Source organism: Daphnia pulex, chromosome 10 (assembly GCF_021134715.1).
Source record: "Daphnia pulex isolate KAP4 chromosome 10, ASM2113471v1".
NCBI classification, from domain to species: domain Eukaryota; kingdom Metazoa; phylum Arthropoda; class Branchiopoda; order Diplostraca; family Daphniidae; genus Daphnia; species Daphnia pulex.
The window spans coordinates 916,631-938,004 of record NC_060026.1 but is presented as its reverse complement, the minus strand read 5'-3'; the positions used below and the strand labels follow the sequence as shown (position 1 = coordinate 938,004).

Genomic DNA, 21,374 nt, shown 5'->3' with positions numbered 1-21,374 from the left:
GATTTTAAAATCATCGTTTCGAAAGTAGTGCGTCAGAAAGACAGTAGGAGAAAAAGTAGGCTACAATACACGCACTTATATCCAGAATAAGCTCCCGATAATGGAAAAAGGTAACCAAATTTTAGCCCTTCCCATTAGGAACTTTCAAATCAACTTGGAGCTCTAAAACTTTTTCTGAGACGTGAATATTTAGTGAATTCACCGAAAACTTCGAAAAGGAAGTTGATGAGTCTATCCGGCGGAGGCATTGTGGATCTCCACGTCGATTGCGGATTCAACTACAAATATTTCCCGATTGACAGCGTCTTGAGATTTAACCTGGTGGAGGATCTCGTTCTCTGGAGACAAGGATATAGTTCACACTTGGTAAATAAAAGACTTTGCATAATCATTTGAATAATAAGACTCTCGATAATTTCTTAATATAGGAAGAAAGCTTAACAAAAGTGTTGAAGCCAGAGGATATGATTCATATCGACACCATGATCACCAGCATTTTATTTTGTTTGTTTTCTAAAAGTTTCGCGATCCTGGAACACTTTCGCAATTTCGAGGAAACGTTTGAAAAGTCCGCCATCATTTCGACGATTTTGAGTAAATGATGGCAATTAGCTAAGCTAAGTTTTTCCATTTGATTGATTAAATTATGATTTGGCAATTAACAGGAACTGTAGCAAGAAAACACGGCCCCTATTTGGACGTCAATTCGTGCACATCGCTCATGAAAAACTGGTTTTACCCTAAAAACAGTTGCATGTGAAACTGTTCGTGTTATTGAAAAACGATTTTTCGATCTCATTCAATTAAACAGGAATATTAAATATAACCAATGAAGGTGAGAAAAAAAAACAGAAAAGTTTACAGAGGATGACACGGTTCTAACTGATCAAAGCGTCACGGCGTTCTATCTTGCGGGGCAACTAACTTGATAAGGTTATAATAAGGTAATATAGGCTACCAAAAAGCTGAAACGGTTTGAACTTCTTCTAGCGAGATAAACATTCCACAAAAACAAATAGAAAATGCGAATCGTCGTCGGGGAGAAAGTAAAAATGTTCCGAATAGTTTGGGAATCCCGTCTGGCGAATCCTGTAGAACAAGATCATCTCATAGCTTTATTGAAAGAAGAAAATAAAAGACAAAGCGGTTGCAATAGGTTTAGCGCATGCGATAGCCAAACCATCATAACGAAGGGTCACGAGCGTTTGTAAGGTTTGCTGGGCACTCTCCTCCAGAAATTCAACCGGTAGCTATTTATTTCGCACGATTATTTCGGTGAGCTATGGGTGCACGAAGTGATTGGGATCAGTGGTTCGATTTTAAAATAATATCTTGGCATGAAAAATACGAGAATGATCAGTTCGATCATCTTCCCTGTTCTGGGTGTTGAAATTGCCAAACGATGGCAATGAATTGACAACTATAATTAACAACAAGGTCAACACATAATTCGGTTATTTGCGCGTCTCGTTTTGAATCGAATTCGGTGCATAACCGTTCACGAGGATTTAAACTGTTAAACACTAATTTCAAATCAGAAGAAGAAAAGAGATTGATAAGAGTTTTTAAATGACGGATAAGTGGATCAGGTTATGTACTACCTGCACTATTTATCACGCTACAGAACATAACCAGGAACGCTGCACCGCCTACGTTCAAAATTCAGTATCACGGTACACTAAAGGAAAAGGAGCAGTCGACACTAGATGTCGTTCAGTGCCTGGGGTGAAAAAGGTTGGAGAAGCGGGAGCTTGTTATTCAAATGCCTCGCCTCATTCAACAGTAATAAACTTTTATCGACCACCAAAAATAAAACCCGGAAATAGTGAGAGTTTGCGCCCTACCTTTCATGTCGCAGAGCATTTCCAGGTTTCATTTGCAGAGAATTAAATCAGATGAGGTACAAGACGGTGGGGTCCAATTAGAGATGTCAGGTTGGAAACTGAATGAAGGTCATCCTCGTAAACACGTTCGATCCTCGACACCTGTGGATGCAACATCAAACGGGGTTGACCTGAATAACAAAAACAAAACCAAAAGTAACCAAAAGTTTTTGTAAAAATTTTAAAGAATCCACAACTAAGTTACTGAAAATGGGATGGTCATACAACTCATTTCTATTCAACTGACAGCATAAAGTTGTGAAAGTAATATGTAACTACTCAAAACCTCAAAAAAAGCTCTTGATTAGCTTATCCCATTATCCAAAACCCTTTTCATTATTACTATTAAATTTGGCAACCTTTTTATACAGCCCCGTGTTCCGTAATCACTTCTTATCACAGACTTCTTGAATGGCGAGACACGATTAGACACTTTGTTCAGTTTTTGAAATAGTGCAATTCCCGGCTTTTTCCGCAGCCGTTGACGCGGCCAAATAAGAAAAAAAAAATTATTCTTGTGTTCTCGCCAAGTTTTTGCACTAGGCATCGGAACCAGACCAAAGACAAGAAAAAAAAGGAAAGTGAGGAGACCGAACGGGATCACGTGAAACACTTTTAAAAAGAATTAAAAAATTTGTAAAAGTCGAGCGACCATCGCGGATTTTCCCCTACACTATCAAATCAAACGAATAGCTACTTGCACGGGGAAAGTGCCTCCTTTGAAACTGGAAACTGGTCCCTGAAACTGTTGCAAGCCACTACTATAGGTAAAAATTGAAATGTTTCCTACCTTGCGTGAAATAAATGTTGACATTGTGACAGCTGGTGGAGTCAAAGCGACACTGTTAACTCGTGGAGTGGAACTTGGCAATCGACTCGAAATAGAATGCCGTGCTGAGCCCGGCTGCCCGTCGTTTTTTCAACGCGATGGATATCCAATGGTGTAGTCGTTGAACTCTACCATATATAATCGCCTCCCATCAGTTAAATTCACTAAATTACATTTAGGGAAATGAGATAATAGTTAGATTCTTCCAGCCTAAACAGTTCTTTTCTTTTAAATTGTAGGAGCCGAAAAGATATTGAATATAACAAACCGTTTTCAGGATATCGGTTTCACTTTCATTGCGTCTGTCGTCAGTCGCATCCGGTGGACGGCAGATCCAAAAGAAGCTTCGGGGGATGAGCTACGAACGATGCCAGCCAGTTGGCAAGCAACACAACCTTGATTGTCTGGTTGTGCGTAGTCCCGACTCCGACCGGTCTCTAAGTCCGGTCGTTTAGACTCACGACTTGATTGCATGGTCCTAGAAAATGATGTGCGAAATTACCTTTGAAACGACTAAACGAAAGGTTTTTTTACCTTAAAAATGCTTCGGTGATCTCCTTGGGAATTATTTTCACCCAGTTGTTGCAGGGAGATTTGTCGGCTCAACATGTCCTGCTGGCGGGTGACAACGTTGTGAGCATCGTCGTAAACAGCCGAGAATATGGATACGCATATTTTCGCAGCCTTGCTTATTTTGGCTGAACTTTTCACAGTAACAAAAATTGATTAGTTTTCCTGTTTTGTTTTTGTTTTGTTTCTTTCTGGTCTAATTTTGTTTGTCCATATTTTCATTCCGTCAATCCCAAAGGTTTCTTTCGACTTGAATTATTCATGTCAACTGGTAGTCGGGACAAGTTCTTTGTCGGTCACTTAATAGCATGATATTTCCACGAAATGCTCTATAGATTATGGGAAAAGTCAATCAATCAAAGGCACGGTAACCAGTCGAAGAGAGGGAACCGCGTCAGCATGTTCAAAACATGCGATCTGAATATAGTCATATCGAAATTGTGAAAATATAAGCAAACAACTACCGAAAAATGAAATGACGACATCAGCATAATAATAAGGTTGGCGTCTAGTCAGAAAGCAGTCTCAACATTTTTCGTGGTGAACCCGTCTCGTTTCACCGCCGCAAGGAATTTTATTACATAGCTGTTACACCTGTCGCAAAAATGAGCTGTGACGAAAAAAATAAATAAAATTTAAAAAAAGTTGCTCATTTTTCAAAAAGAATTTCATTTTTCTATGGCACGTGCCGCCTTGAGTCGACTGGAGAAGCGAACTAGTGGCTCGTGTAGGAATTATTTGTCACATATTATCCGACATTTCTGCATAATTTGACATTGATAGAAAAGTGGAGACTCATGCCCTGATCAGCTTACAAACGAAGAAGAAAATTTGCTCTTGTTCATTTTCTATTTAGAGAACGATCTACAAGATTTAAAATTGGCAATCGATATAGCGTTCGACTGCCCATATATTGCTGTCGCTTTGCCCATGACTTCTGCCGAAAATCGTGGATTTACGTGGAAAAGCTCGCCGTTATAGCCACCAACGAAAATGGTGCAGTCCTTAATATTGCTGCTGTCGCTTCTTGCGGTGGCTTGGAAATCTGGTTTTTTTTTGGTCACGACCCCTTGAAGGAGAAAAAAAAAACAAGAATCGGAGTTCGATTTTACGGACTGCACCTGTCGGTTTCGAGGGTTGCCAAAATTTGGAAGGATACTAATTAAACACCCGCATCGATACATTTTGACGTTAGCCTTATTTCTGCAACTATGACAGCACTTGCCAAATGTTGCAGTTCAACCCATTGTCAACGAGTCTTCGACTAGAAACAGTTACCCCTTTGTTGTGCTCCATCACTAATAGACGAACCCGGATTTTTTTTTAAATCATCGCTGTGAAAGTATTGCGTCAGGAGGATAACAAGCTTAGCGACGTGTTAGGCCTAAACAATATTCGTTATTCTATATTTTAAAAAAGCTCCGGATGATGGAAAAAGGTAAACACACACCCTAATAGACAGTTTTAAAATTCAAATTGCACAGACCCCGTCGGAATTTCAAATCAATTTTGAGCTCTAAAACTTTTTGGAGATGCGTCATTTTTAGTGAATTCACCGAAAACTTCGAAAAGGAAGTTGATGAACCTATGCGGCGGAGGCATTGTGGATCTCCACGACGATTGCGGATTCAACTACAAATATTTCCCGATTGACAGCGTCTTAAGGTTTAACCTGGTGGAGGATCTCATTCTCTGGAGACAAGGATATAGTTCACATTTGGTAAATATCCAGAAGCTGCCCAGTCATTTGAGAGCAATAGGACTCTCGATAATTTCTTAATATAGGAAGAGAGCTTAACGAAAGTTTTGAAGCCGGAGGATATGATTCATATCGACACCATGATCACCAGCATTTTGGTTTGTTTGTTTTCGAAAAGTTTCGCGATTCTGGAACACTTTCGCAATTTCGAAGAAACGTTTGAAAAGTCCGCCATCATTTCGACGATTTTGAGTAAATAATGGCAATTAGCTGAGCCGTTTTTCCATTTGATTGATTAAATTACGATTTGGCAATTAACAGGAACTGTAACGAGAAAACACGGCCCCTATTTGGACGTCATTTCGTGCACAGCGCTCATGAAAAACTGGTTTTACCCTAAAAACAGTTACATGTGAAACTGTTCATATTGTAGAGAAACGATTATTCTTTCTCTTTCAACTAAACAGGAATGTTAAATATAACTTATGGAGATTAAATTTAAAAAAAAAATAGATTTAATACATTAAATATAACACGGTCGACATCTTGCGTCGTCTTGCGTGACAACGAACATGTAACATAGGCTACTGAAAAGTGGCCGTTCTGATTGCTCGTAAAGTCGAGGGAAACGGAACACCACTGAAACGATCCGTCTTGCAAAATAAACATTCGATAAAATCAATGGAATAAAACGTCAATCATCCTCATCGTCGGATGGATTAAAAAAGCGACAGTTATTGTTATAAAAGCTATTAGTTTGACGAATTGGGACGCCGTCTATCCATGACATGTTCGGTCGCATGCATAAAACAAAAAATGCAAGACAAATGATTCCAGTTTAATCATAGTTTCGAAAAAAAAAATAATGTCTAGTTCTTTGTCTTAGTACCAAGAAATCCTTTGCCAACAACAAATGTTGATCTTGTCTGAAGACGAGCCGCGTAAATACTTTACTTGATTGAAACAAATGGATTTTGAGATGCAAATATGCAATGGAAACAGAGGGGACAAAGTAAAAAGGTTACGAATAATTTCGGAATCCGTCAAGCAAATCCTAAACAACATCATTATCCCATCGCTTTAGCGGTTGGAATATTTTTAACCAAACCATTAGTCATCATCCATGGCCAAACCGACGAAACGAAGGTGGTTCTTTTAAATTGCCCAACGATGGCAACGTATGTGTATAACTAGTCAACATTAACGTTGTTTAAATAAACCTGTTTTGGTTACGCAGAATTGTACGAGGAAGAATGTTTTTCGAAACATGATTTGCCCTCGATTCAAGTCAATTGAGCGCCTCATTTGAATCGAATTCGGTGTAACCATTCACGAGGATTTCAACTGTTAAGTACTAATTCAAATCAGAAAAAAAACAAGAGCTTGTTGAGAGTTTTAAAATTGTATGAGTGGATTAGGTTACATACGCACACTATTTATTACGCCACAAATCATAACTGCTGATTTCATTGATCATTATAGCAAAGCCTGGGGCAAAGGGACTTTTATTTTAACATTTAAAGGGGACGCAGTGCCTACGTTTAAATTTCAGTATCGCGGTTAAGTCTAAGGATAGTCGATCCCTTGCGTGAAAAAGGAGCGGAAGCTTGTTATTCAATATTTCGACTCAGAGTAATGAACTGTTTAATAGCAAAAATGTGATTCTTGTTCTCCCCCACCCCCGAAACAAAAATAGTGATGCCCTAATACGCAATTAGTCATCATCATTAATTGACTATTAGCTTTCTAACACTGTGACTAATTTGAGGGGGCCTGGCCGGGTCCATTACTTATTTTAAGGAAGCCAGCTCGCAGCGGAAGTGATACTGGCACACTCTTTCTGCTACGTTATTTCCAATTTTACCAACCCTGTGGTCGTAGACATTATCGAGGAAATGTAATCTCGAACCGCGATCACTCGAAACGGGCCAGAAAGGCTCCATTCACCGAAAATTATGGAACCTGCAAGGCGGGGCATTTGTTTCTCACAAGTCTAACAGATCAACTCAAAACTTTGATCCTAATTTTGGAACTGTATCGCATTCAACTGTTGTTTTCTCGAGTGTGAATGTTACGAAAAATTGAAAAACAACTTTGGCAGTCAGGCAACTGAAAATGAATCTCCTATCACTATCAGAGGTGGTACTGATATCTATCTTACTGGGAAACTGTTGCCAGCCACTACTAGGTAATAGTCAAATTTTTTCCTACCTTGCGTAATAAAAGCTGACATTCTCAGGTGGTGGAGTCAAAGTGACACTGTTGACTCGTCGAGTCAAACTGGGCAATCGACTCGAAATAGAATGCCGTGCTGAGCCGGGAGAAAGAGCTGGGCTGCCCGTGGTTTTATCTTGGCGATGGATATCCAACGGTGCATTAGTTGAACTCGACCACAATCGCCTCCCACCAGGTAAATTCACTAAATTTCGTTTAGAGGAATGAGATAATAGTTTCTAAACAGTTCTTTTCTTTTAAATTGTAGGAGCCGAAAAGATATTGAATATAACAAACCGTTTTCAGGATATCGGTTTCACTTTCATTGCGTCTGTCGTCAGTCGCATCCGGTGGACTGCAGTCCCGAAAGAAGCTTCGGGCATCTACCAGTGTCGAGATTCGAACGATGTCAGCCAGTCAACAAGCAACGCCACCTTGATCGTAGCCAGTAAACAATTAAAATTTTGTCGATGATTAATTGTTTTACTTGAACTTACTTTGTATATGTTTTCCAGATTCGAGCCAACACGACGATGGGCGATTTCACGGACGGATTCAGGATCAGGAAAATAAAATTCACATTTTCCAAAGTGGATCGACTTTCAATTTGACGTGCCTTACTAGTGTCGGTCAAGTTGAATGGCTGGGACCTCAATCAGTGGAGGATGATGAGTACTATTTCCGAGAAAAAGTAAAATATTAGTATTTCGTTAACAAAAACTATGGTCTTATATTTGGAATGTTGTAATAACAGGAGATCCCTCTGAGATTTCGATGGTCTAAAAAAACAAAATTCAAGGGGTCTATTTCTATCCTGATTGTTCAGAACGCAAGTTATTTGGATACGGGCTATTACACCTGCTACAATAAAAATAACTTTAACGTCATCGACCGTCAATTTGTTTACGTCGAAGGTAATATAATTAATTGAATGTTTAGGTTTAGTTTGCAAATGAATTTTTTTTCTTTTTCTACACATGGTACAGATCCCCAACATCTAATTCTTCCACCGGTCATGCAGCCGGTGGGTCAATATCGAAACTTACGAGTCATTGGCTATTATTCGGAATCCGATGTCCAGGTTGGCTGTGGTCCGACTCATCCATCCGTTCGAGTTATCCTAAAAAAATTAGACAACGAAATCAAAGTGAGTGTAAAATAAATACAGATGAATAAAATGTGAAAACAAAAACAAAACAATTAAAAATCGATAGGCAATTGCATCCTCAGAAGAACCGGATGGTCTAAACAACGACTGGAGTTTCAATCCATTTGAAGGATTCAAAATCAACATGGTCTATTCTTGGGAGATGATGGGTCAATACCAGTGCGAGGCCACACGGTCTAATTCGAGCAAGAAGAGTGTCCCTACTAAATTCAAAATTGAAATTCATGGTACGCGCCAAAATATCTGGCGATTTACGTTCAAGATTTCTTATTCCCCATTTTTTTCACACAGGATTGCAAGTACAGAGCAATTTCGATCCTTTCACTCCGATCGTCGAAGGAGATCAAATCACTTTGACGTGTCGCAGTAAAAACAAAGACGTGATGGACCTAGCCTGGCGATGGCTGCCTGCTGTTCCACAGCCTTACCAAACTATTCCATTCATGGAAATCAACACTACTCGTCTCCCAGCAGGCCTGATTTCCTAGAATTTTACTTATTTAGTTATTTTGGTCTCAATTACAACGAAATGTTTCAATTGACAGACGGGAAAGGCTATTTGCTGCCGTTCGAGAACGAAACCAGCGATCAGGATTACGCACCGCCTTTGGGAATGTTCCAGGTGCACCGACTGAAATGGACCAATTTTCCAGTGGAAGCTAATGGCATTTATCAGTGCTACGACGCTAATAATTTAAATATTCCAGTCAGCAACATTACAGTCAATGTCGCTGGTATAATCTAATTTATGAAAATGTCAAAGAGTGAATTTAATCAACAGACTTTCTAATTCTAGGTTCAAAGGCTCCAGTAATAATCGATTCAGAAGATGAAGAAATTGACGTTTATCCAGGAAACGAATTTTCACTGGAATGCAGCGACAATTCAGCATTTCCAAAGCCCAAAATCAAGTGGTTTATGAGAATTGTACGACAAATTTTAAAATGATTCAAAGAAAAAAAAATTCTTAGTGTTACCTTCTCAATCTGATGTACAGAGGAAAAAACCGGTCGAAGAAATCCTGGACGACGGACGGACCAAGTACCATGACATCAATACGACGGATGATGGGCTCAACAGTATCCTCACTGTTTCCTACGCCAGCACCGACACCACGTACTGTTGTCGATTCACCAACTTCAAAGGATCGGCAGAAAAGTGTTTTAAAGTCATGATCCACGGAGTGGGAACCGGAATCATTGCTGCCGTTGCAGTGGCGTCCTTTGTCGTCGTTGCCATTATTCTACTGGCCATTTTCCTCAAACGCTACTACAAACAAAAAGTTGTGTTACACATCAAAATGATAAATTCACGTATTGCGTAACATTGTCTAATTTTCAGGTAAAGCAAATGCATCAAGAATTGATTATTAATCGTTTAAAGCTCTTGGATGGCAATCTGGAAAGAATTAATCCTAACTTGCCTATGGAAGACCAAGTGGACCTTCTGCCTTACGACAATAAATACGAATTTCCCGCCAGTAATTTGGTTCTGGGTGAGACATTTGATTGAATGCAAGAAAATCACTTGTTGATTTTAATAAGATAATTTTTAAAAACAGGGAAACAACTGGGCGCTGGACAGTTTGGTCGTGTCGTTCAAGCTAAAGCCGTGGGAATGGGCCAGGGGAATAGCAAAGTCGCTGTGAAAATGGTCAAGTCTGCGCTGGACAACACTGGGCTGTCGTCACTGGCGTCTGAGCTGAAGATCCTGATTCATTTGGGCTCACATTTGAACGTCGTGAGTCTTTTGGGAGCCTGCACAAAAAACCTCATCCAGGGCGATCTGATGGTCATCGTGGAATTTTGCGCTTATGGAAACTTGCAGGACTTTCTGATGACCAATCGTAGTCATTTCATAAACGAACTCGATGCAAACGGCGATACTTCATCTTTCTGTCAACAGTAAATTTAATCAAACCAATTCAAACAATTCAAACAACCTAATTAAAATGATGAATTACAGCAAAGCTGATCATAAACTGGCGCCTCAATTGGTTCAAAATATTCCCACCATGAAATTCGCCTCATTGGATAAAAGCGCTGTCAAATCGACACCAATTGAAGCTGCCGATAGTGATTGCAATCCCCGATATTGGTCGCCCAACTGCAGCAAGAAGGAGGAGCCTCGCAGTCCCATCGTCTGCACTCGCGACTTGATTGAATGGTCCTACCAAATCGCCTGCGGAATGAACTACTTGACTAAACGAAAGGTTAAATAACTTTGTTAGAAAATTCATTGGTGACTTCTACAACATCTACTTCCCTCAGGTGTTGCACGGAGATTTGGCGGCACGAAATGTTCTGTTGGCTGATGACAACATTGTAAAAATCGCCGATTTCGGATTGTCACGCAAAGTCTACAAGAATTGCAACTACCAGAAACAAGGACAAGAAGCTCTACCTGTCAAGTGGATGGCCATTGAATCGCTGATCGACCGAGTCTTTTCTTCCCAGTCGGATGTTTGGTCTTTCGGCGTTACCATTTGGGAACTGTTTTCACTCAGCAAACAACCCTACCCAGGTACCAGTTAATTTTCGTTTGGCTGATGAATAAAAATTAATGCTTTTATCTTTGGACAGAGGTGAATGAACTAGCGGATTTGATCCGCATTTTGCAAAATGGCAGACGGATGGAGAGACCGGAATTGATGCCCAGAGCCATTGGTGATGTCATGGAGGATTGCTGGAAGCACAACCAGGAAGAGAGAGCGACATTCGCTCGATTGGAACACATTTTGGGCGAGATGATCGATCCACTCATCCGCCAACGTTTCGCCGGCGAGGAAGTGATGACAGAACAAAAGAAATACATGAAAATGAACACAAAAATTGGTTCAAATAATCCCGAGGCTCAATCCGAATATGAAACGATGACCACCAATGAAAATCGACAGGTGATTTCGGTATTAAATGCTTCCTCCTTATCGCAGCGTCCAAATGTTCCTCCCAAATTGTACCCGCACTTAGGTGTGACGAATTACATCAACACCTGCACGGAAATCAACACCCCTCCGCAAACGCCCATGAGCTACACGAATCTCAGAAAACATATGTCTGTGACATTTAAAAAGAGCCTGGCAGACACCTCGACAACGACGCAAGGTTACCTAGCCGTGTTACCTGCCACACCAGTTTGAAAATGTCTTTCGCACCCATTCCCGCAAATAAGATTCGTCCTCCAATCCACTTTTGCGTTTCCCAGTTTAAATGTGCACCACACTGCCCTTACGTATAGAATTGGAAGAACATTGCACCAACAAAACATCAGGATCTTTGAATAAATAAAAATATGTTTCACCTTCTCCAACCTTATTGATTTATCCTTTTTAAAAACGTATGACGTTCGATTCGCCCATGATAGCTCAAAGAAGGAGATTAGAAGGAGAAGAAAGTCGAAAAAGAAGGTCAATTATCCGGCTTAAATTCTCAATATTACGCCAAACGCTACAAGTCGGTATGTTTACCCTTGTGCTAGCCTGCCACCTTGTGATTTAGAATATTCTCTGGGGAAGAAGGGGACAAAAACTGCGCCACTTAAGAAATTATGCTCACAAACATAAAACGAAAAAAATGCAATTAACTGAGGAAAATGTTTCTTAGTTAATTGGCAAAGTGTTTTCCTATCTCAAAGTGTTTCAAATTTAAAAAAAAAATGGAGGAAAGGCACTTATTCAAATGGTTCATATCGGTTCTACGCCTAAAATACGCCTCCAATTGTCACGTTTTCCCTTATTGTTCAATATCCTATCTCATTTAGCAGTAATTTTAACATCTACCGCACCAAAAGGTAGTATTAGATTTTAAACGGGCCCTACCTTCAAGTCAGGGAAATACCGCCGAGCACCTTCAGTTTCCGTTCGCAGGAAAGATAAATTATAGAGATGTCAGGTGGGGAGAAAGGACGTCCTCGTGATGAATTCTCACTAAAATAGACGTACACGAGGAGTCAGTGAAAGATGGGAGATCGCCAGATCGGAGGATGCATCAGACGGAATTCAACTACAAAAAGATAAAAATAAATAATGATAAGTAAACCTTTTTGTAAATTTGCAAGGAATCCATTAACAATAGTGCTTACACACAGTGGTTATTAATATTTTGTTCAATCAAGAAAGATGGATACACATGCATCACAAATTTGACTGATTGTCAAACGATTTGTTAAAGAAAGGTGAATCAGCAACACACAAACACTGCAAAATTTTTGTGGCTGTGCAAGAGAATGTAAAATGTTTCTATCATTACTAAAAATAAATATACCTTATTAAGGAATCTGAGATCCCTGCTGATGTCTGGTTGACACCATGGCATGGAGAAGCAAAACTTGTCGTAGTGGTTGGTTGAGGGTGTTGGCTCAGGTGTTGTCACATCTGCACAATAAAATAAGAGGTAACATTTAAGGCTCTGATTTAAGTAACAATAAAAACAATGTCTAACTAGAATCAAGCATGGGTAGGCATTGACTAGAGGCGTGATCTGAGTGCTAGTCAAACACACAACGAGATTTGTCGAGTTTGATTCAACAGTTTACTACTTTTCATCAAAACTCATTTTAATTTTACGAAAGCAGCGATGGTCATGCACTCATGCTTGGACATTTTCATCTGCAAGCAATTCTGTGGCAGAACTTTTCCCGGTTTTTGCTGAAGCCATAGACACCGGTGCCAGATAAAAAATTTGGATTCTTATTTTTCCTAATCTCCCTCTTTCCCGCCATGTTTTAAAAATTTGAAAAGCCATCAGCAGCATCAGAAAAAATGACGTCATTGTTTCGCCGGCGCGGAAGTGACGGAGAATTACGTGGAAATAAACAAAGAAATCAGTTTAAAGAATCACTGAAAATCAACAAGTCTTTTGTTCGCTATCAGACGTTTCCGATTCATCACATTGTCAAAGTATTCCTCGCAAATTGTTCCCGCAGTTGAGTGTGACGAATTACATCAACACCAGCAGAGAAGTCAACACTCTTCCACCATCTTTTACAAAGGGCCTGGCAGACACCTCGACACATGGCTATCTAAACGTGTTACCTGACACAGAAAATTTTGTCTTTCGCCATCTAATCCCGCTAATTATATTTGTCGTGTTATCCCAATCAAGTCTTGGTGGTTTAACTGCTATTTCTCACGAACGAGAAAATATTTCTCTGTTCGAAATATACGGCGAATGTTCCGTTTGTATATGAAATTAACCATTTTTCGATACTCTTCATTTTTTTAAAGATAACCATGTTGATACAGTCAATTCAGTAGACTTATTTTTGCTCGGAGTCATATTGTGATATCTACACGCGTAACTACTGAAAATGAAATTGTGCAAATCAGCATTACGCCTGTGTCACATGCAACTTGTTGCTTTTTCTTTAACTTGTTTTGGGTGGTGGGGGGGGGATGCAAGAACACTCAAAGATGAATTTGACCACCTTAAACTAAAATTGAAAATCGGGTGCCTAAGACAGTTATCACGAGTTGTTGTTTTGCTTATGTTATACTTTGACCTCGTTGTTTTTATCTTATCTTATTTTACGACCGTGTCGTATATCATCCCTTTCAATATGAAGTTAAGTTAGCTGTTTTTCTTGTTTCACGTTTAGTTTGTCCGTTTACTGCGCACTAGTCGTACTTACTGGTGGAACATTTGTCTTTAGTCGAACCTAAGAATCATTGAGCTGGCCGAAAGATTTAAAATCATTCAAACATGGGCGAATAAGTACATTGTTGCAAAAGAAAATATTGGAAAAGGTTGACACAACTTCTGGCGTGGAAGCATCCATCTTTCTCCTGGAGAGAAGTTTCCGCTTCGCTACAAATTGAAACAATGCTACAAATACGGAAGTGACGTGAGAAAAAAAAGTTGCCAAATTCCTCGTTTGATGTGCTCGTTCAAGCAAACGGCTGCGTTCAACTTTTAGTACTGCGGTACAATAATCGCAAAGTTAGCACTAGATGTCGTTCGGTTGCCTTTATTTGCGTGAAAAACACAACGGGACTTGGCCTTCGGCTGCTCTACCAGCAGAAGAGTAAAAAACAAACTTGACAGTTGTAGCAGTACTTGGAAAGTCGTGGTTTCAAATCAGATTTTTAATATAATTCTACATACATCCGAACATTGATTGTGAAGAGAAATTCAGTTGAGAATACATGACGGATTATTTCTTCATCAAGGTTAGAACAAAATAATGCCTTTTATTTTTATTTAAGCCTATACACCTTAACAGTAACCTTGCCCAAGATTAAATTCTCGACTTAATAAACATTCAACGTAAATTCCAATGGCCTTGGACAAATTTCCAAAGTGTTTTGGCTTTAATTTGTCCACCCTAACCATATCGTTTTTACCCTCTCTCACCGTACAATATGCGATGAGACTATAAATATACCTTGCGAAGTAGAAGTTAATTCAGTTGTCTGTTTTTTCCAGTCACGTTCAGTTGGTCCTTTAACGTTTCCCAAGACAGACAGAGAAAATAGTTATTTTCATTTACACTTTTCTGCTTCAATATTCAGTGAATTGTCAATTGCTGAGTGAGTAGCGGATCCTACCAAACAAACAACACGGCGGGAAAAAAGGTAGAACAAACATTTCATTTCAATGGCATCGGAATTTACGCGTGGTGATGGACCAGCGTCTGTTGCTGAAAATGAAACTGTGCAATCCAGTATCGCGTCAACAGCCAACAAGGAGAATAAGAAGAAAAAGATGATCGACAGTTCCCACGGTTTAAGGTTTGAATTGAAATTATTAGCGCTTTTTTGTGTCCGGGGACTGGGTGCCGGTTACAAGTTCGAACTGAGTAAAGAAAAGGAGGAAGAAGGTGGGAAACTGGAAGATTTGATCTTCCGGTATCAAGTATCTGACGAGACACTAGCGGGCAAACACTGGCGGTATCGATACCTGCAGGCCAAACACAAAGTGAACGAAAAGGAGAAAATCCCGGCAGATCACCTTCTCGATTACAACCCCAAGGGAGATTTCAGTTTACCAAAATATTTCCATTCCTTTTACAAGATAAGGACAAGGGGTGACGACCTTCACGATTGCATAATCTGCACCAATATCGGATTCGACGTGAACAGTCTTGAAAAGGGTGGAGTCCAGTTGGTGTCCATAAATGATCAGCAGGAAGATATTTTAGAATTCGGTGCACAAGAGAAAACAGCTCGTTACAAACTCAAAATTAATAAAGAAGATTGGCACAGAAGGTTGAAGGAGGAATGGTCGCCCGTCCAACTGCTGGCAGAAGAATTAAAAGATTGCGCTACAAAAAATAAAACGACAGACCTCCGCACTGGGATGTTCAACAGCTACCACGTCGCTTTGGTCGATGAACACGTCATCGATTGTACCGCAAAGAAATTCCACCTGGATTTCGTGGGTGAAGTGAATCTTTCAGAAGGTGCTAGAGAATTGCGTCAAACGATCTGCGAGTTAGGTATAAACGACAGCTGGAAAGACTGGAAGTTTAAATTGAGCAACAATTTTGGGAAATGCCAATCGGCTGTAAAGAATTCACTGCCACGAAAAATCACAGAGGAAGACGTAAAAGAATTTTTTGATAAGTTGGTCTTTGTCGTCAATATGCCAAACGAAAAGAAATTCGAGGAAATACTAGAAACAAGAGACATGAGCAAATATTATCAACCAGACAAGTGCAAAGCTCAGACTATTCGGATACTTCATGAAGTGTCAGCACAATTTTCAAATCAAGAACAAAACTTTTGGCTAAAAGCGGAAATTGCCAAAAATATTTTGTTGGATGGTGTCGCCAAAATTTCATTAGAATATCAAAGTCAATTGGAAAAAGAGATAAAATTCAACGACAGCGCAATTCAAATGATGACCGCTCAGTTGAAGCAGTTGCTGGAGTCTGACGGAAGGGGAAAAATTGAACGAATTGCCACATCTTCACCGAAACACACGGCCGTCAAAGTCATTTCGGCTGTTCATATTTTAATGCGAGAATTGAATCAGGAGGGAAACTACTTGGTGGCATCTTCTAGTCGTCTACAAAATGAGGAGGAAATGGAAAAGTGGAAAAATATTTTGAAATTGCAAAAAAGTTTTCATCATTTTTTTGTCGTCGTCTGTGATGATGAAGCATCGAAACAACATTACGAAAATTTTATTTCAGATGATGGAGCGGACGAAAAAAATATTATCATTATTATTGGTCTTGGAAAATCATCAGCCAGGATGGATGATGAAATCAAGTACACAGATTTGAGTCCGGATTTCCAAGAAGCTATTTTGTCGAAAACCATTTGCTTTCAAGGGGAAAATCTAACTGTAGGAAACTTGATTGGTCCCAAACCGGAAGAAATAATCGATTTCAGTTCAATAAAGGAATTGTTATTTGAAGAAAAAGAAATCAAAATTCCTTCCCTCAACGCTTCAACCTTCGAGCAATCGCTGTACGTCAAGAGGACATTGCGATTTCCGTTTAAAAATCAATTCGAACTTGGCGGGGAATGCAGAATCAATTCAGATGGCCACATCGAATGGCTCGTCGAAAAGGAAAAACGAAAAGAAATATGGAAGAAAATCATGAATGGTGTAACTAATCAAGCGTCTTCTGCGGGAGTAACTGTCGATGATTTGGCTCATTTAAAAGAGAATGGAAATGAAAAGTCGGTTGTCATCATATCCGGATTAGCCGGAACTGGAAAATCTACCCTCCTCTGTCACTACTATGAAGAAATAAAAAAATCAAACCCGGACCACTGGGTAATCAAAATGAATTTAGTTGATTACGAAGCAATTCTGAAAAAGGATAACATTGCGCGTTCTGCCAATATTTTTGTTTATCAGTTACACGTCGTCGATGAAAAAAGTTCATTTTCTCGTTCGTTACTGAGAAACCGGTTGGAAAGGGGAGACCGTATCATTTTCATGTTTGATGGGTTCGATGAAATCAACGAACTGTGCCAAAAAGGCGCAATTCAATTGATGGAGGCCATCAGTAAGAAGAAATCGATTCAACTTTATGTAACAACGCGACCCCACATGCTCGAAGATTTGCAATTCTGGTTATCCCAGCTGGCATATAGTTTGGAAAACTTTACTGAAAAAGACCAGATCGATTATCTTACCTCAAATTGGGCAAAAGAACTAAATTTATCTAAAGACAACAATGGACCCCTTCAACAGTTTGCCAAATCGTTAGTCGAACGGGTGTCGGAAACTCTGAGAGACGAAGAAAAGTCCTTTGTCGGAATCCCGTTGCAATGCAGAATTCTAGCCGAATGCTTTCAGTCAAATGTTAAAGAATTAATAACACAAAATTTTGTTGAAGATAAAGAAGAGCCTCGTCAGTCGGAATGTGTGAGAAACAAAATTTCTGATTTTATCGAAGGTCAGAAATTCGATTTAGTAAGTCTCTTCAATCGTTTAATGGAAACGAAACGTAAAGTATTTTGTGAAGAGAAAGCCAATGCTACTAACACTAATCAGATCATTCTAGACGCTATTAATCGTTTGATACAAGATATTGAGGATCATCTGACAAAATTGGCCATAAAAACAATCGTCACAGATCAGAAGGTGCTGGACATCTTGTTGCCACCTCAGCCATCGCCAAATCGGTCCGACGATGACGTCGCTAATGGGGAAAACACAGTTGCTTTAAACGGTCTGAAATTCGGATTGACATTTAAAAGCGGAGATGAATCAACAGTCCAATTCTTGCACAGGACATACGCTGAGTATTTATTCGCCAGATACTTGTATGACGGGTTTCTTCTCGATGAGAAACGACACAACAAATTACTAGACAATGAATCCATTCAAAAGTTAATTCTAAACAAAATCCTTGCAGTAAAGCAGTACAATGGCGTCCAAGTGTTTTTCGATTCCATGTTGAAAGAATTAGTTGACAATGACGAGGAATGGCGCAATAGAATTGACAGTCGAGATTTACCAGAAAGGCTGAAAAAATTTACCAAAAATCTTTTTACACAGTTTCTTCGCCAATCACCACCATTGCATAAACTTGGAAAAGGTTTTACAATTAAATCATATTTTGTAAACGCGCTTTATTTTTCGCTTGCAAGTGGAAATGGGACGATATTCAAATTTTTATGTGATTGTCTCGACGCAACGTTTGATAACCATCAAGTTCAATGGGCCATGAAGAGTTCTTTCACGCAATATTACTGTTATTTCTCCTTTACATTTTTTCGCAATAAAGAAAGCAAACTAGTTAAACGATTTATCGATTACTTCGACAGTAATGAAGCTGCATCTTTCATCGTCTCAAAATCTTCGTATTTTGCCTTGTTGCCACCTTGTGGTTTGGATTATTCTCAGTGGAATGGCGAAGAACAACAAAAAACTGTGCACCACTTGTTGCAGTTTATGACAAATCAATACGAGGCATTCGACCATTATTTTGGTACCAATAGAGAGATTGACATAGTGCCCATGTTAACCTTTTTTATTTTTAATGAAAATTACGACAGTCATCTAAAAATATTTTTGGAACTGTTGTCTCGGACGACGGCCTATTCTGACGATTCCAAATTTGCGAATTTGCTGAAAAAAGCCTTCTGCTCTAAAGAACATTTTGTTGGTGGTCGAATCGAAAAAGTTTTAATCATCTTAAGTGATCTCAAAAGACAGAATTTATTGACTCAACTCTATGGCATAGTTCTTGCGATAGAACCAAAAGCCTTTCAGAATATCTATCAGCCTCCTCTTTTACTAAATGAGAAAGATGCGATATCAGCGGACATAAAAAAGTTGCTTGAACCGGATTCATACAGAATGACTGGTCTTCACCGAGCTGCATTTCATGGTGACACTGAAGTGGCCGAGAAAATATTAGAAAAGATTCGAGAAGACCCAGAAAATGAAACTAAAGTCATGACTCGGGATGACTATGGTTTCACGCCTTTTTACGTTGCTGCTGTCAGTGATCAAGAGAAAATTTATAACAACATGTTGGCCTTCTTAAAACAAAATCTTTCTGTTGATGAATTAAAAGAACACTTAATGGACACTAAGGGATTCATCCACAATGCACTGTCGGACGCTAACGAATCGGAAAATGTGCAAATGGTTAAACTGATTTTGAACGCAATTAAGCGGGAACTAGGACAGAATTATCTAATCAATTTACTTAAGACAAATATTACTAAAGGGTCTAATATTTCCCCAAGTTCATTAATTGTCAAATGCAAAACAAAAGAACTATTCAACGCAATTGCTAAGATTATTGTGGAGAGAGACGACATTGTGATGGATTATACGGCTTTGTACCACTTTGTCTTTCACGACAATTCAGTAAGAAATACCCTCAAGTTCATCGACGAAGAAAATCTTCAAGGATTGTTGTCACTAAAAGGCGTCGAAGATTTTACGAAACATGTTCTAGATAGCGATTGTTCGGTTAACTTTGCCTTTCGATTAATGTCACACCACCTTCTACAACATTTTAACGAAGATCAAATCAAGCAGTTTGTTCAAACAATTACTTTAAAAAACAACAAGAAAAAAATTAGAAGCTGCAGTACGATCACAACCGGTCACGTAGCTGACCCAGAACAGGCGGAATCAATCGCCTTAAAATTCTTCCCGGAGTGTACTAAAGACGACTTGGTGTTTGACGACCAGGGTAACGGAACCACCAACATTTACGCGGAACGACTAGTACCGAAACGCAGTTACTGGACCGATTTGATAGGATCAGCGCTAACTGCTCATTATGACGATCGTGGTTTTGTATCTCGAGAAGATGTCCATTGCATTTTTGACTGTTTGAAACGCGTGGGCGACAACTCTGCGAAACAACTTCTACTCCACAAAGAAGACAACGGCTTCATCATGATTCCGTCATCACAACAAATCGTTCAACTCATGTTAGCGCATTTGTCACAAGAAAGTCAAGAGGAAGTCAAACGACAATGGAAGAATAGCGCATCCCCAATGAACACATTTATAGATTCGAATTCCGAAGGGAATAACCTAAAATTCGGACGTTATTACAGTGACATTTTACAGTTTTACTTAAATTATGGCAGCGACGTTCACCTAAATGATTTCGTAAACCTCGTCATGACGCTACACCAGATTGGCGAAGAACAGTTTACGGTGTGGAGTTGCATATTCAAAAATTGCGACAAAGAAGCGAGCGAAATCTTGAAACTTGTATCAGAAAAAGTGGAAATTCTAGGCCGAGATGCCGTCAAACAGCTACTGCTTCATGAGATTGACAACGTTCCCTTCATAATCAAAGCTGTTTCGTGGGGGGAAGATGTTGATGCTCGACTGGAAATTTTACCAAAAGAAATCAAAGAAGAAATTCAACAATTTATGAAACAAAAGGCACCAGAGTTCATCGAAAATGCGCTTCGCAATCTCAAAGCGTTTTTCAAAACGTTCAATAAGCAACATTACAACAAATTAAATTCCTTCACGTTTTTCCTGAATTATCTCAGCGATAAAAGTCAACTAGAGCAATTTTTCCAGAATATCACATCAACCACTGATGACGGAGAAAATACACGCAGCATTTGGGCTGAACTACTAACCAACGAATGCCAAGACCACAAAACCGACGAAATTGCAAAAATGGACAAATTTATGAAATGTCTGTCGGAGAAACTCGGCTCGAATGCCGTGAAGGAGTTGGTGCTCCACAGCGATGGTGAAATGCGAGTCATATTTTATCCTGCACTGAGAGGAGAGGAAAAGATGTTGGAGACGTTGCTCAACTATTTGTCCGCCAAAGACCGAAAAAAGGTTCAACGTCAAGTCGATGAATTCTTGGACGAAACGTTCAAAATCGATGAATATAATCAATATCAATATCATCAATTCAACCCTTTCTTTTAAAACTGTTTACATAGTACCCAAAACCGTATCTCCTATTCAAATGCCGATGAATACAATTGGACACGTAATGCTCGAAGTTTAAAATTTCCTCTCGTATGTTTCAAATAAAAAAAACTAACAGATGAATCGCTGGTATGGAACTTGTAAAAACGGTCAGTTTCGGTTTTCGCCTATAACC

The 21,374-nt window shown here is 39.4% G+C and overlaps 4 protein-coding genes and 2 long non-coding RNA genes across 7 annotated transcripts in view; 4 read left to right on the top strand and 2 right to left on the bottom strand.

Annotated features, from left to right (window-relative positions):
• Positions 1-198: 198 nt before the first annotated feature.
• Positions 199-849, top strand: LOC124204638. Its single transcript, XM_046601745.1, has 3 exons — positions 199-366; positions 429-594; positions 666-849. The coding sequence occupies exons 1-3, from the start codon at positions 226-228 to the stop codon at positions 758-760; spliced, it is 402 nt and encodes a 133-aa protein (XP_046457701.1). The 5' UTR covers positions 199-225; the 3' UTR covers positions 761-849.
• A 2,599-nt stretch (positions 850-3,448) lies between these two features.
• Positions 3,449-3,901, bottom strand: LOC124204643. Its single transcript, XR_006879015.1, has 2 exons — positions 3,747-3,901; positions 3,449-3,611 (listed from the first exon to the last, which is right to left on the bottom strand). It is a non-coding gene; the product is annotated as an uncharacterized LOC124204643 (long non-coding RNA).
• Positions 3,902-4,430: 529 nt separating this feature from the next.
• Positions 4,431-5,397, top strand: LOC124205051. Its single transcript, XM_046602356.1, has 4 exons — positions 4,431-4,720; positions 4,830-5,002; positions 5,068-5,233; positions 5,303-5,397. The coding sequence occupies exons 1-4, from the start codon at positions 4,708-4,710 to the stop codon at positions 5,395-5,397; spliced, it is 447 nt and encodes a 148-aa protein (XP_046458312.1). The 5' UTR covers positions 4,431-4,707.
• A 1,410-nt stretch (positions 5,398-6,807) lies between these two features.
• On the top strand, positions 6,808-11,672 carry LOC124204629 (vascular endothelial growth factor receptor 1-like). 2 transcript variants are annotated; one of them, XM_046601725.1, is made up of 17 exons: positions 6,808-7,169; positions 7,221-7,391; positions 7,464-7,643; positions 7,711-7,886; positions 7,950-8,109; positions 8,182-8,342; positions 8,410-8,590; positions 8,655-8,837; positions 8,909-9,097; positions 9,160-9,290; positions 9,361-9,645; positions 9,705-9,858; positions 9,925-10,267; positions 10,329-10,575; positions 10,634-10,886; positions 10,946-11,259; positions 11,333-11,464. In XM_046601725.1, exons 1-17 carry the CDS (start codon positions 7,097-7,099, stop codon positions 11,336-11,338), a joined length of 3,207 nt encoding a protein of 1,068 aa, XP_046457681.1. In that variant the 5' UTR covers positions 6,808-7,096; the 3' UTR covers positions 11,339-11,464. The 2 variants fall into 2 exon arrangements, with proteins under 2 accessions (XP_046457681.1, XP_046457680.1); XM_046601724.1 differs by having other exon boundaries at positions 10,946-11,672.
• LOC124204639 overlaps positions 7,499-21,374 on the bottom strand; it is a 19,927-nt gene continuing 6,051 nt past the window's right edge. Inside the window, exons 5-10 of the long non-coding RNA XR_006879011.1 lie at positions 12,626-12,735; positions 12,181-12,364; positions 9,341-9,632; positions 8,242-8,315; positions 7,693-7,870; positions 7,499-7,629 (exon numbers count right to left, since the gene is read on the bottom strand). This is a non-coding gene — a long non-coding RNA (uncharacterized LOC124204639). The remainder of the gene's footprint in view (positions 7,630-7,692; positions 7,871-8,241; positions 8,316-9,340; positions 9,633-12,180; positions 12,365-12,625; positions 12,736-21,374) is intronic.
• On the top strand, positions 13,878-21,264 carry LOC124204626. Its single transcript, XM_046601719.1, has 2 exons — positions 13,878-14,529; positions 14,872-21,264. Exon 2 carries the CDS (start codon positions 14,957-14,959, stop codon positions 21,194-21,196), a length of 6,240 nt encoding a protein of 2,079 aa, XP_046457675.1. The 5' UTR covers positions 13,878-14,529; positions 14,872-14,956; the 3' UTR covers positions 21,197-21,264.